Below are 13403 nucleotides of genomic sequence, written 5' to 3'. Positions count from 1 at the left end.
GTTTACTGAAACAGTGGGCAAAGCAAGCCTAGAGTAGCCCAAGAGCAACCAAATTAGTAGGAAATGAAAGCAGAAACAGATGTCTCCTTGTCCATATACTTGTCATCAAGAATCAATCAACCAAAAAAACAATCAATAAAGGGGCGCATCGAATCAATCACCCAAAAATGCAATCAACAAATCAAGTTAAGGGCGCATCAATAATGATGTAGCCCGAGTAATCCTCTTAGAGCAATCTGTTAAATCAACCCATGACTCATGGAACCATTTCTTTGCGTCTCATAGCTTAGGCAACGTGCTATTGCTATTGTTTAGGATCAATACAAACATTTTCCACAACCCCTTTTGAGTAAATCATGTTGGAAACAATTTGATTGATCTTCTGAAGACGGAGTCTTTTAGGGAGCAATATAATCAACAAGTTGACTTTGCCTTCAGTTGATAAATACAAGGCAAAGAAGAACTAACTTGAAAGAGACATTCAAACCAACCCTATATTTATCTATGCAAATTAATTAGAGCAACGGAGTCATCAACCACAGAGCAAAAGATTGAGATGTGAGGACAAAAGTAAAAGAATCCACTGTTCTGAGACTTGTTTTAGTTACAAACCTGTATTAGAGGGTCTGTCTTTCCCTTAAAAGACCTAAAATTAGACACTGATCATCCCTCAAAAGCTAAAATGATCAGACAACAGAGCGGAAAAAGAAAAAGAAATACAATCAAACATCACACACATATATAAATAGAGTAAAAGAACTTTCTTAAATACATCACACAAGCCTAATTAGTCAGGGGAGATTTTACTGGTTATTCACTGTATTGTTTCAATGCTCTTGCTCAGCTCCTCCAACTTCTTCAACCGCAGTTTCTCGCTTTCACCCACCAGCTGATGTACAAAAATCAACATATAAGAATGTTTGAAAATATGAAGATCAAAAGATGATTAAAAAAGGTTCCATATACAAACGACTTGTAAATTATAAACTTACCTCCATCAATCTTGTTATTAGCTGGACTTTTTCCTTGTGTTTTTCATTGAAGGCCTCAAGAGCTTCTTTGTACTCTTTTTCCTGCATTCCACAGATCAAAATCCCCGGATCCAAATCATTTCGTTAATGAACTCCTTGGATATGTTAAACACTTCAACGAAATCTCCGTGATTAACTAAACTCTGAGGATGTGTTACTAGATTTGACTTATTATATCATACTCAAAATTTTATAAACTAACAAAACAACCTCCCACTCCTCCCCAAAAAGAGGGAAGAAACAAAACAACAACAAAAAAACAGCTAATGAAAAGGGACAAAAGATTATTATCCATGGAAGAGAAAATTTGTGAACAAGAATTCAAGAAGATATTGACACATATATTATATTTTTACCTTCTTCTGGCAGGTCTGTCCCAGGGGTTTTAACTCTTTGTTGACAGCATCGATCCTCTTCCTAACTGTTTGAACATCTTTCTTCATTGGATCAGCTAATGCTTCTAGTTCCTGATAGTTAAGTTGAATTTAATTAGTCATATTCTGAGCGGAAAGCCGGGAACTAAGAAAAATCTTGATTTTAACCTTATCAAACACTTCAAATTCAAATATTCATGCTCATATATAGTGGCCAAAAATATGATTATCTTCCTTAACCAACTAATTGAAAATGAGCAATTTCATTGAAAATAGCAAGCATAAAACCTTCATTGAAAACGATCAATTTCACAGATCAGAGTTCAATTTTCAATTATCAGCCCTTTTCATTCCCCTAATTAATAGCTCTAACCCTAACTTTACAAACAAACAAAAAAATCAAAACACAAAACTATGTTCAAAGTTTTGAAAAATCATAAAAGCTCAGTTAATTGGCTATGTGAACTTTCACCTTGTTGGTGAGCATTCCATTCCCCGCCTTTGTAATCCCCTTCCCCGTTTCCTCTTTCCCTAACCCCCGATTTAATTATGTTCAAAGTTTAGCAGTAACTGATCTCTACACTCTTAACGATTTTCTACAGTAAACGTCTAAAATCGAAATCCCTGAGCTACAAAGCAAAACCCAAAGCAAAAAAACAGTATATTTGTTTACTGTTTACAGAAAAAAAATCCAGAAAACTCAACATCTAAAAAGTTAATTAGTCGAACACCCAGAAACAAAAAATGGATGAAATTGAAGACAAACCTCACGAATAATAGCTAAACGTCGGGTTTCTTCTTCGACCCGACCCAGTTGAGCTTGAACTCTCTCTCTGACTTCCATTTTCCTTTTCTCAATTTCATCTTCCTTAGCTTTGAAAGTAGAAAGAGCAGACCTGGACATCTCTTCATCTTCTTTAGTTAAGGTTCCATTAAAACTAAAAGACCCAGAAATTTGCCCAGATTGCATCAGTGTTTGTAGCTGTTCACTTCCTTGTTTTTGATTAGGCATTTCTTCAATCTTCTTCAAAGAAAAAAAAACCCTTCTTCTTCTTCAATTCTTCACTTTACCTTTCTTCTTTCTCCACCGTTTTTCTTTTGCTTTTTTTGCTTTGGTTATGATGGAAATGGAAAATGGACCCATCTTTCTACTGTTGCTTGTGCTTAATAGTATGAACAAAAGGTGCAGGCAGAGGGTAGGCCCATGCCATGGGTAGTTCAATCCACTATTCTTCATCGAAAAATTATAAAATATAAAAATTAAATAATTATTTTTATTTATATATACTAATCTTTAAATATTTTTATCAAAATTTCTGATTTCGTCACAAAAAAAACTTTATTGTTAGAAAAAAAAAAGCTATCAAAAATGCACCTAAAGTTTTTTTTTGTTTTTAATGACCCAAAAAGAGGGTAAAGAGGAAGATTTTGAAAAATGTGGGGGGAGATTTTGTAAATATATAGTTTGGGTGGTACTGAAAAAGACAAACAGTGAAAAGACCCAACTACTACCACTTGGGAAAATAACATGGACTTTTATGGTGTCTATTCCATTTCAAAGCTTGTCTCCACTCCCCACTAGGAAGTCATTAGAAACAAATTTTATGATTAGTACTACTTTTCTTTTTAGCAAAATTATGGTTGTGATCTATATTATCTATTAGTAATTGTATAATATAATTTTAGTGAAATTTTATATAATAAATCTATAATTGAAGTTAAAAGTATTGGATTTAAATGAAACGATAGAGCTAAGTAGCTATATTCTTCTTTTGTTTCATTTCATGTTCGATATATGTAGCTTCAATTAATTTAAGTTTATATTTATGATTGTGTAATAACTTACAAATCACACAAAATATAAATCTCACTAGACAAGTATAATACAATGAGCTTGACTGAGGAGACATTGGTAACGAGAATAGATTTCTTATCTACAACAACAACAACCCAGTGAAATCCCACAACGTGGGATCTGGATTTCTTATCTCTATTATAAAATATCACATATTGCGTTAACTCAATCAATCTGATAACTTTTCGGTTTTGACAGTACTATCTTAAATGTTTTTGAATCACTTTTTATCAATTATGGAATAGACTATTTTTTGTAGTTTGTAATTATGTGAATTATATTTCAAAAACATTAAATAATCATTGTCATACAAGACAAAGATTTTCTCATTTCAATTGCACCAAGTACCTTTATCCATCGAGAAAATAGTTCTCTTTTATGTGTGTCCCTGTATTGAACATAATTTAGTTTCTAGTCCTAACTCTACTATATTTCTTTATACCAATTACCAATGCAATGTAAATACACGTCCTTCCTTCGTGTTGAAATTAAAAAATTTGTTAAAGATATTCAAGATTTGATATAAAAAAAAATTAAGTTATATATATAATATAATTAATTTTTTTATATATATATTGACAAATAATATTCAATTAATCACCCTTCAATCTATATAGCTCCGTCGCTATCTAGTTTCATGTAGTAATGCAATTATCATTACTCTCTAATCATGTGGTTCTATTTTTGTATTTCGTTAGATGTGACTACTTGTGAGGTTCTAGATATGTGTTCAAACTTTATTTTCCAAAAATTATCTTGTTTGCTAAGGCTTTCCAAACCCAAAATTAAAAAAATCTACCACATAGTTTCTTCATATTAATTTTTATTGAACTTGAAAAAAGTGAGGTTCACAATATTTTTATGCAGCTTCTAAAAACGTTATAAAAGAAAAAATAAATTAACCTCTTGTATATTGAAAATTGTATGCGTTGTTCTTCGCACTTTTTTTTTAATATAGTTATCTAGTATCCAATATTCACTAATTCAATTTTGAAATGCATTGATTATTTCAAGAAAAAAGCGCCTTTTTATCGCGAATTTATCCATTCCCACATTTGAACCACGAGCCTTCTTCCCACCATACCCCTTGGCCCTTGGTTGTTTGTTCTTCACACCTTGTAATCATTTGGGGATGGAATAGACAAAGTTATTCTATGTATTGAAATATTCTTTGAAATTAGTTATTATTATATATATATATATATATATATATATGAAATAACTTATCTCATCATCAGGGGCGGAATCAGAATATTTGATAAGAGGGTTCAAGAAAATTAAAAAATAAGGGACTGAATGAAAAAAGTAAAAAATGTGTCATTGCCGAGAATCGAACCCACAACCATGGGCTCAATCTCAAGCGTCCAAAAATAATAATTGTACATGAATAAAAAAATTCGCAGTATATATATAGTGCAATTTTCCGACGAAGGGGGTTCGGTCGCCACCCCTCGCACCCCTGTAGTTCCGCCCCTGCTCATCATTATAGTATAAATGATGGGATAAATAATTTCGAAATTAACTAATATCTTTAATTAAATACAGAATAAGATAATCTTACATTTTATCCCAAAATAATTATCATTTATCGGTCGTATCAAACTACTCGATAGAGTACTATTTTTTTTTTCATACATTACTATTTCATAAATCAAAGTGGCTTTCCAGAATGCATTTCTTTTGCTTAAATGTAACTTTTTCATAGAAATCACATGGAAAGAACAATAATATTGGTCCAGTACTATGCAGAAAACTCTTTCTTGTTATTCTTTTTGAGTTGTTACCATGCCTGTTCTTAACTAACTTTACAGTCTGCCACCAAATGGTATATTTGCTGACAATACCCCTCATTTCCACATTTATTCTAACTATACATTTACCAAAATACAACTTTATAATATTTTGGTTTTGTATGTATAATTTGAGTAGCCATTCGATTTCAACCTTTAGGGATCGGATCGAGGTACACTCGAGTGGTTACGTTTATATAGATTGTGATATTTGTGATAGCAAAGATGGAACTCAGAATGTTGTTGGTCAAGGCATTGTGCGTTCCCTCGCCTTTGACTTCATACCAAAAACGTCAATCATGAAGAGATATCGCGATTATTCTTTTGAAAGATACTAACTTTAGATGATTTTGATCTTTATAAATTCATTAGATTATTTATTTTGGGGTGGGGGAGGGGGGTCACATTCACCCTACCCTATCACACAGGTTAAATTATTGGAATAATATAAAGGGAAAAATCCTTCAGGAAGAAGCAGTCTCTAAAGGGAAAAAAAGCATGAAAATGGGTGGTGTGTTAGCTCACTCTTTTTGACAGATATGTCCAACTTTTCAATTTGGATTTGTAAAGAAGAATCTTACTTATCTTATAATTTTTTTAACTTTATTCTTCTATATATGTCACCATTTTTTTCCTTTTCCACTTTACTTGATATATATAAATAGTTTACAATTTGTTTTACTAGGGATAATTGGTTGGTATGATTTGGTCAAGCATGTACTAAGATATTCTTAAATTATATATAATCATAAAGCTAATTATAGATCTTAATCTTTCTTCTAATAGTGGAGACCATTTCCTTCTTGACCCTTTCAAGATTCAAAATCATATAATATAAAATTATCTGATGAGTAATGGTTGAGATTGAATGATCGCGATGATTTAGCTTTAGGAAGAGAGTAAATTTAAATGATGAAAAAAAATAGTTTTATAATGACAAAATTTAAATGAAATATTATTATTTTCATTTAGATTTTGGCACCTATCTCTTATATGTGGAGCCATCTTGGTGGGTGATCAATGCACCTAAATGAAATGATTTTTAGCATGCTAATCAATTGATTACTCGTGCTAAATTATTTGATTAACATGGCATTTGTCATTAAAGATGTGAACTTTTCACCTAAAAATGGAAGTCCTTTTATACTGCAAGTCTTTTTGTTTGTGCAAAATATGTAATTATTTGGATTTGGTAAAATTAATCAATAGGGAGCTGAATCAACTTGCCGGTCCTATTACCAATTTCAAGCCCGAACAAAGGAGGGGTTCTCAAGTGTTAATCAGAGACATCTCTCTATCCTATAGAGGTAGGCGAAAATATAGACGAATTTACTTACATTTAGATACATAACTTAGGTTTCAATCAAGTGCACCTCTAAATATTTAAATAGCATAAGTGTCAAAAGATAACATTAATCAATTCTAGAAAATATGTACTCCCTGTGTCCATATTTACTTGTCCACTATACTATTTTGGAATGTTCAATAATATTTGTCCACTTTATAAAATCAATGAATAATTTGTCATGATCTGTTTATTTTACCCTTGCTATTAAATACTATTCATTTTTCAATGTTTAGATGACTTGTATTTAATAAGGGTGATTTGGTAAAATTAACCCCATCATTTACTGCTTCTTAATCCCTGTATCAAGTCAATATTGGATAACTATCGTTGGACAAAGGGAGTACATAAAATAACTAATATTGCTGAAAAATTATGGTACACGTGAATTTATAATCAACTCAAATAGCAAAATTTCTTCTAAATATAAGTTTCTACTAATTTCTTCTCTCTTTTGTTTCTTCATAATTCTCGTTGAATTTAATAGTCAAAGTTCGATAATTATTTAAAGGAGACAGAAAATATTAATTTTTTGACGAACATAAAGTTCAAAATTGTTCCATGCCTGCGAAACTATTTTGAATTTACCTACAAATATAAGAGACCATTTTATTATTCTCTCCTTTTATAATGCCTTGATATATAATTGTTTTCTTTTAATTCTATCCCTATTTAAATGAGTGAATATAATGTATCAAGATATTATCTTAACTAGGCACCATTCTAATAAAGATAAATTAGTCAAAATATCTATTGTTTTAGGAGATAACATTTTCTTAAGGAATATGTTAAATTAAACAAAAAATGTTTTGGATCGAAGGAATTATATATGATAAACAAAATTATTGTCACACCCCGGAAGAGTATTCTAGATGTGGTCGGCACTCAAAAATTATTACTGGCTTCCAAGCGAACCACTTGGCCTGATCACACATCCGTTCATTCATTCAATCAGCGGAAGACTTAAAATAAAGAGATAATTAGGTGGGCAATTTCAATCAACAATCTAACTCAAGGAAAAAGGTCATGGGCCAACAAATTGAACTCCAATCTATGTCATTAAAATAGTCTGATAAGAACAATTCAAGGAAATAAAATACTCAATCAACCCATCACTATTTAGTCTATGAAGCCTCTATCACTATTATCTAATTGGTGTCAATGACAGGTTCATTGCTACCTCAAATCAGAATGAAAAGACTAAACTCAACACAATAATAACATAAGTGGTATCCTCCGAATGTAGGGGAGAACTCACCAATAAGCTGAGTGTGAACAGATCCTCAACGGTACGGCTGTTGATGGTCTCTTAAACCTGTCTCTACATCATGAAATGATGCAGGTCTAAATGGATGTCAATACGTGGAATGTACGAGTATGTAATATGACAGAATGAAACATGCATAATGTAGAATAACATCAGCTCAAGTAACTCAATCACGTGTAAGGAACTCAATCACGACATCATAAGTCTAAAGCAAGAGTAAGGTTTAGACATAGACCCATCATATACAATCCAATCAAATCCAATCATTAGAGTACTATCAAGACCAATCTGGATCAATTCTGAAAATACTCATGTTGACTCAAAGGACTCAATTCGATAGATATGCAAATTATAATTTAGCAACACCTTTCAAGTCGATTCAATCATCTACAATCTCAATCAAACCAATCGCATCATGCACAATTCACTAAATTTGGGAGTTTCTCTAACCGACAAACATCACCTAAGAGCTAGTGATGCACAACAAAATGGTGTCCTTGCCACACATGTCCAATACTTTGCCAAGGTAAAGGACGAATCACTATCATTGGATCCATAATCTATCAAAGTCCATCGTTTTGGGACTTAAGAGGTTTAACCCTCCATCCTACGTTGGCTACGTAGTTTATAAGATTCAAGTAGGGACTATACTCTTATCCAGTTTGTTGCTCAATACTCCTTCCAAGACTCAATATGCTCATATATATCAGGTAAGATATTCAAATCATCTTATTTGATCTTATTGGACCCTTTTTCAACTCATTCGTTCTATAAAATCAATCCTTTCAACTAATCAATTTTTCAATCGTTTTCAAATCATTAGTTCTGAGAGGTTTTAGACAATCATTTATGACAACATCAAAGACTATCAATTCGTCAACACTATCAATACTATCATCATGCTCACATTCTAATCACAATTATGCATTCACAATTCAAGGCTCTAGACTAAATCCTTAATCATGATGCTCTTTCAAATCAAATCCACTCATTTAAATTAAATACTCAACTCTTTTAAATCTTTTTAAAAACATGCAATCTCGACTGAAAATAATGCATAGAGAAATCAGGATCACAACACAGTTATAATCTTAAAGGTTCTTTCCAATTCAATTTGGGCTCGGCTCATGCTCAAATCATCACGTTCTTTCAGTAAAATATATATATTCAAAATAATGAAAAACTTTCAAAGACTCCTTAGACTCAACTCATGTGAAAACTCAAACTCTTATAAAATCATTGCTCAAAATCAAATATAATCCTCAATTAGGGTTCATGTGAATGAAGACATGAACATACATCTAAATCAAATACTCAACCCATGAACAACATTAATACATATTTAAATAAGTGCAAGGAACTCAAAAGACAATAGATAACTCAAGAATTTAATTCAGGGAACTTGAAAACTCCAACTTAACTCAACTTGAATCAATAAAGATGAGGGGCACGTGTACGAACTCAGTCCAACGTTGTGGTAGACTTACATATATGTAACTCGAAGGACAATCAAAAGTTTGGAAGATAGGAGTTAATGCTTGAACCCTAGCTTCTTTCTCTTCTCCAATCTTTGCTTTCAAATAAACTAAGTGTTAAATGAGGGTATATTTGTATAGGGTACTGATAAGGAACTCAAAATAGTCCCACAACGTCGAGGTTTTGATCTGGAAATGACAGAAAAAGGCCAAACTATCCCTCATAAAAATCTGATTGTAAGTCCTTACGAATCACTCTTATAACTGTCAAAATATTTACGGATCGTAGACCCAATTTGTCCTGTCAATCCTTAGAAAAAACTGAAAAAATAAGCCTCTGATCTTTGTTTACGATCAATGTTTACGACTAATAAAATTTCTACGGTTCGTAACTTGTTCCTACGGGTCGTAACTCCAGGTCGTAACATTTTCTACGGATCGTAATACTTCTGATTTAACAGTCTTTAATAAATGGTCATAACATTTTACTACAAATTCCAAATGAGGAAAACTTGGTGGCATTGGAAAGAGGAGTCAAAGACCTTTAATTTGATAGGTCATGGGCCACTTAACTCTTAATATTCAGAGATATATGATAGTTTACAGTTGACCCTTATAAGATCTTATATGAAAACTTAATTGGTAAATGATCTTTCAACTCGACTTAGTATTAGAGGTTTTTTATGACCATAATTCACCTATAATACACTTAAAATACTTAGGAATTGATCCTAACTCATATATACAATTATAAATAATCAAGTTCAAGTCTATACGCATGTGAAGAATGGTTCGTGTAGAGACCCTCTTAGGAGGATGCTACTGTTTAAAAAGAGACCGTATATAAAACTCGTGACATTTTAAAAAAAAACTTCCCGTAAGGCATATTTATATAATCTAGTAGTGAAATTTAGCTCATTTAAAAATAGTTAAAGGTGTAAGATTTTAGGCATTTTAAAAAATTTTGATCTCAATTAAATCAAATAAAAGTTTTAATTTAGGACGGGGTGACTTTTCAAAATAATTTAAGAAAATAACTTATGAGACATCCATGTATCATTCCATATCACTACAATTCATACTATAAACTTTTACCAACTTATAAGTACCCAAGGTTAACTAATTCATGCTTCATACAAATATTTCAACTCCAACGAAAAATTTAGTACATCATAAGAATTGGAATTTAGATGCCCCAAAATAACAAAACAAGCAACCAACTTTAAGTTACAACCCATGGTGTCATGAATGGATCAACTCTCACAAATAAATACATAAATACATATACACAAGCACCCAATGGATCATATACATGTCCCAAAACTACTACAAAATATAGATGCATATATGCAAATGTGATCTTCGTTAAAGCTTCCAAAAACGTTATCCCCAATGGCCAACTTCAAGCATTTGCTCGGACATTTCCTACGATAGAAACAACTATCGTTAAGCATAAAACTTAGTGGTGCAAAACTACAAGTTTGAAGTCTTTAGGTTCTCCAATTTATTTTCTCAAGTCATAAGTAGTACAAATGTACACATAATAAATAAATCAAGCCAACAAATATATCACGAGTATCAAGTTGTATATTTAAAAGTTTAAGTGTCAATAATTCATAAAACCACATTTACAAGATTTAGCACCAAGTTTCGCCCAATACGTATATCATGCCGTCACACCAAGCATGACCAGGTATAACGAAGGACCGAAGCCCTGTATCAAGAAGGGTAAAGACCCAATAATCAAGAGAACCAAGAACCATATTAAAAATGGCTTCCTAATTCGTACTCAAAATGGACAACTTCCATACGTAAGACGAACTAAAAATCCATAATCAAGATGACAAAGAGTACGAATCAAGAGGCATGCTAATAGTGACCACAGCCACAAGAAGGACAAAGTCCACAAGAAAGTCAATTGATCGAGCAATTCGTACAAGTGGGTGAGTCAAACAAGTGTCTTGCAAATCTCCAAAGATACCAATATGACAATACAAAATTTCAAGAAATAACAAACGTACCAAGATAGGCTTTCAAATATATTAGCAGGTAACAAGAGTACAAGTACAAGTTTATACACAAACCTCGGCCTTTTAGCATACAACAATCCAACACGACTTCAAGAGTGCAAATCGTAGACCAACCAATGTCTCAAGTTTCTCAACTTGTACATGATATAAACGACCTTGAAAATACCATTAAATGCCCTCTTTAGTTTTCAGAATCTCCATAATATTGACATAAAACAAGATTTATCATTAAAAATAAGCCTAGAGTGTTTTCAACGAATTATGTTACCAAAACAGTAAATTCAGCAAGCCAAGTACCTCAGGTTGTATCTAAGTTTTAAAAATGAAAACGGCTAATCTGAATTTTATGCCCTTCATGAAACTTTTAGATCTCTGTCTTAAGTTTGCAACCCAAAAAAATTACTGCAAAACACATTTTGTACAAAAAGTTATCATCAAAACACTAACAGTTATACATGAAGGATTTTTAAATCAAGAATCTGGACAGAACTTGTCTTATATTTTTTCTTTTTTCGACTTAATAGCAGCAGATCTAGGCTCCAACATAAACATAAAAGTTGTAAGGTACGTGTTTTAGCTTTCCAAAACATATTATTTACTAAAATCGAAGGTCTACACAACGAGATATGCATGAAATACTATTAGCTACATAGTTTTAAGAACAGATTTGATCACTTACCAAGAATTAATTTAGAGTGTTACAATTATACATTAAATTAACCAGATCACTTAAAGCACAGACGAAATCACCTCTGATGGGTTCAATATTTATTTTAGAGTTGACCCTACAGTATGTGTTCTATGCACTCAAGGTACCTTCATTATCAAGTAACTTATGGAATTCTTTAGATTTTTATTATTTTATTCTCTTAGATAATTTTTTTTGAAGAAGTCATATTCTCTTAGCTCAACAGCAAGCAACTCTGAAAATAATGTGTAATAAATTTGACAAATGGAATTAAATATACTTCATTTTTTTTATTTATTTAATGAAAGATTCTATTGCCGGTATTTGCCGTTGGATAATCTGTCAATTTTTATCCTCTGGGTTTACCTATTTATCTACAAATGATTTCTTGTACCAAAAATAATATCTGTTTTTTTTTAATTTACCTTTTCTAATTAATAAAATACGTGTTAACAAAAATACATATAAGAACCAATGATAGGAATTCACTAATAGTTAATTAGCTAATTTAGATAAGTTATATAGTGCTACATGAAATCCACTAAGTTCTCTAATCACATGTAAGAGTCAACTCAAACAATAATCATTTGAAACAATAATTTTGCCGCAAGATAATCATCTTAGGCCAATAATTATATTGATAGAGTCATTTGCCTAAACATCTAATTAGCTTATATGGTTCACCAATTATTGTTTGTAACACCTATATATAATGTCTGTAATCGGCCCCTTAACTTCGTAAGGCATGATGAATTTTTGATTTATTTCAAAAGTAATTGAAAGAAATATCTTTCCAAATTATATATGGAAGAAATCCAATTGTAATTCTGCTTTTTCGAACATTATTCTTTTATTTAACTAATCAGTCAATTACCAATAAGAAATAAATTGAATTGGCATCATCTATGGGGGTTGAGCTGCTTTTGTCCATGATTTAAGCTAAAGAGTAAAGACCTAATTTGGTCAACCAACTATATGTTGACTTGACCCTTCAAAGAGACCATTGGATCTTTCCAGAATTTGCTCACGTATTTCTTCTTCATCATTAGGATTGCCATGTAACTAATTCACATTTGATGTTGAATATTTTTTCAAGTAAAATTTTAGATATTTGTATTTGAACTTCGCATTTGACTTCAAATATTTTTGTTAGAAGTGTGACTTTATGATTAAAGTTAAGTATTAGATATTTTTTCTTGAAGTTTAGTATGGTTGGTCAAGACCACTTCAAATATTTTTACATAGCTTGTAGAATTGACAAGGTCAATATTAGAATAATATTTTTACTAAAATTGTGATCTTTTTCCAAGGCAACTTCAAACATTTTTTACTAAAGTTTTGACTTTGAAAAGGCCTAACTTCTTTTTTTTCTTTTTTTTTTTAAAATCATGGCCTTGACAAGGCCAAACTTAAGACATTTTATCTCAAGTTTGGCTTTGGCTTTGAGTTTCACTCTTGGTATCTTCAATGAGTGAAGTATGATTTAATGTTTCTCTCTTGTTACATGCATTATTTCACTCATAATATCTTCACTCATGGTACCTCAAT

The 13403-nt window shown here is 31.5% G+C and overlaps 1 protein-coding gene across 1 annotated transcript; it reads right to left on the bottom strand.

Annotated features, from left to right (window-relative positions):
• Positions 1-559: 559 nt before the first annotated feature.
• Positions 560-2548, bottom strand: LOC129877589 (uncharacterized). The gene is made up of 4 exons (XM_055953113.1): positions 2172-2548; positions 1388-1498; positions 993-1073; positions 560-889 (listed from the first exon to the last, which is right to left on the bottom strand). The coding sequence occupies exons 1-4, from the start codon at positions 2415-2417 to the stop codon at positions 815-817; spliced, it is 513 nt and encodes a 170-aa protein (XP_055809088.1). The 5' UTR covers positions 2418-2548; the 3' UTR covers positions 560-814.
• Between the last annotated feature and the right edge of the window lie 10855 nt (positions 2549-13403).

The sequence above is a fragment of the Solanum dulcamara genome, chromosome 12, assembly GCF_947179165.1.
Source record: "Solanum dulcamara chromosome 12, daSolDulc1.2, whole genome shotgun sequence".
NCBI lineage: Eukaryota > Viridiplantae > Streptophyta > Magnoliopsida > Solanales > Solanaceae > Solanum > Solanum dulcamara.
The sequence above is the reverse complement of the archived record's forward strand: the minus strand, read 5'-3'. Positions and strand labels throughout refer to the sequence as shown.

Coding starts and splice junctions, on each gene's coding strand:
- LOC129877589 (XM_055953113.1), bottom strand. CDS start 2,417: ATGCCTAATCAAAAACAAGGAAGTGAACAGCTACAAACACTGATGCAA. Junction 1,499..2,171: donor GTTTAGCTATTATTCGTGAG/GTTTGTCTTCAA, acceptor CTTAACTATCAG/GAACTAGAAGCATTAGCTGA. Junction 890..992: donor TAATAACAAGATTGATGGAG/GTAAGTTTATAA, acceptor TTTGTACATCAG/CTGGTGGGTGAAAGCGAGAA.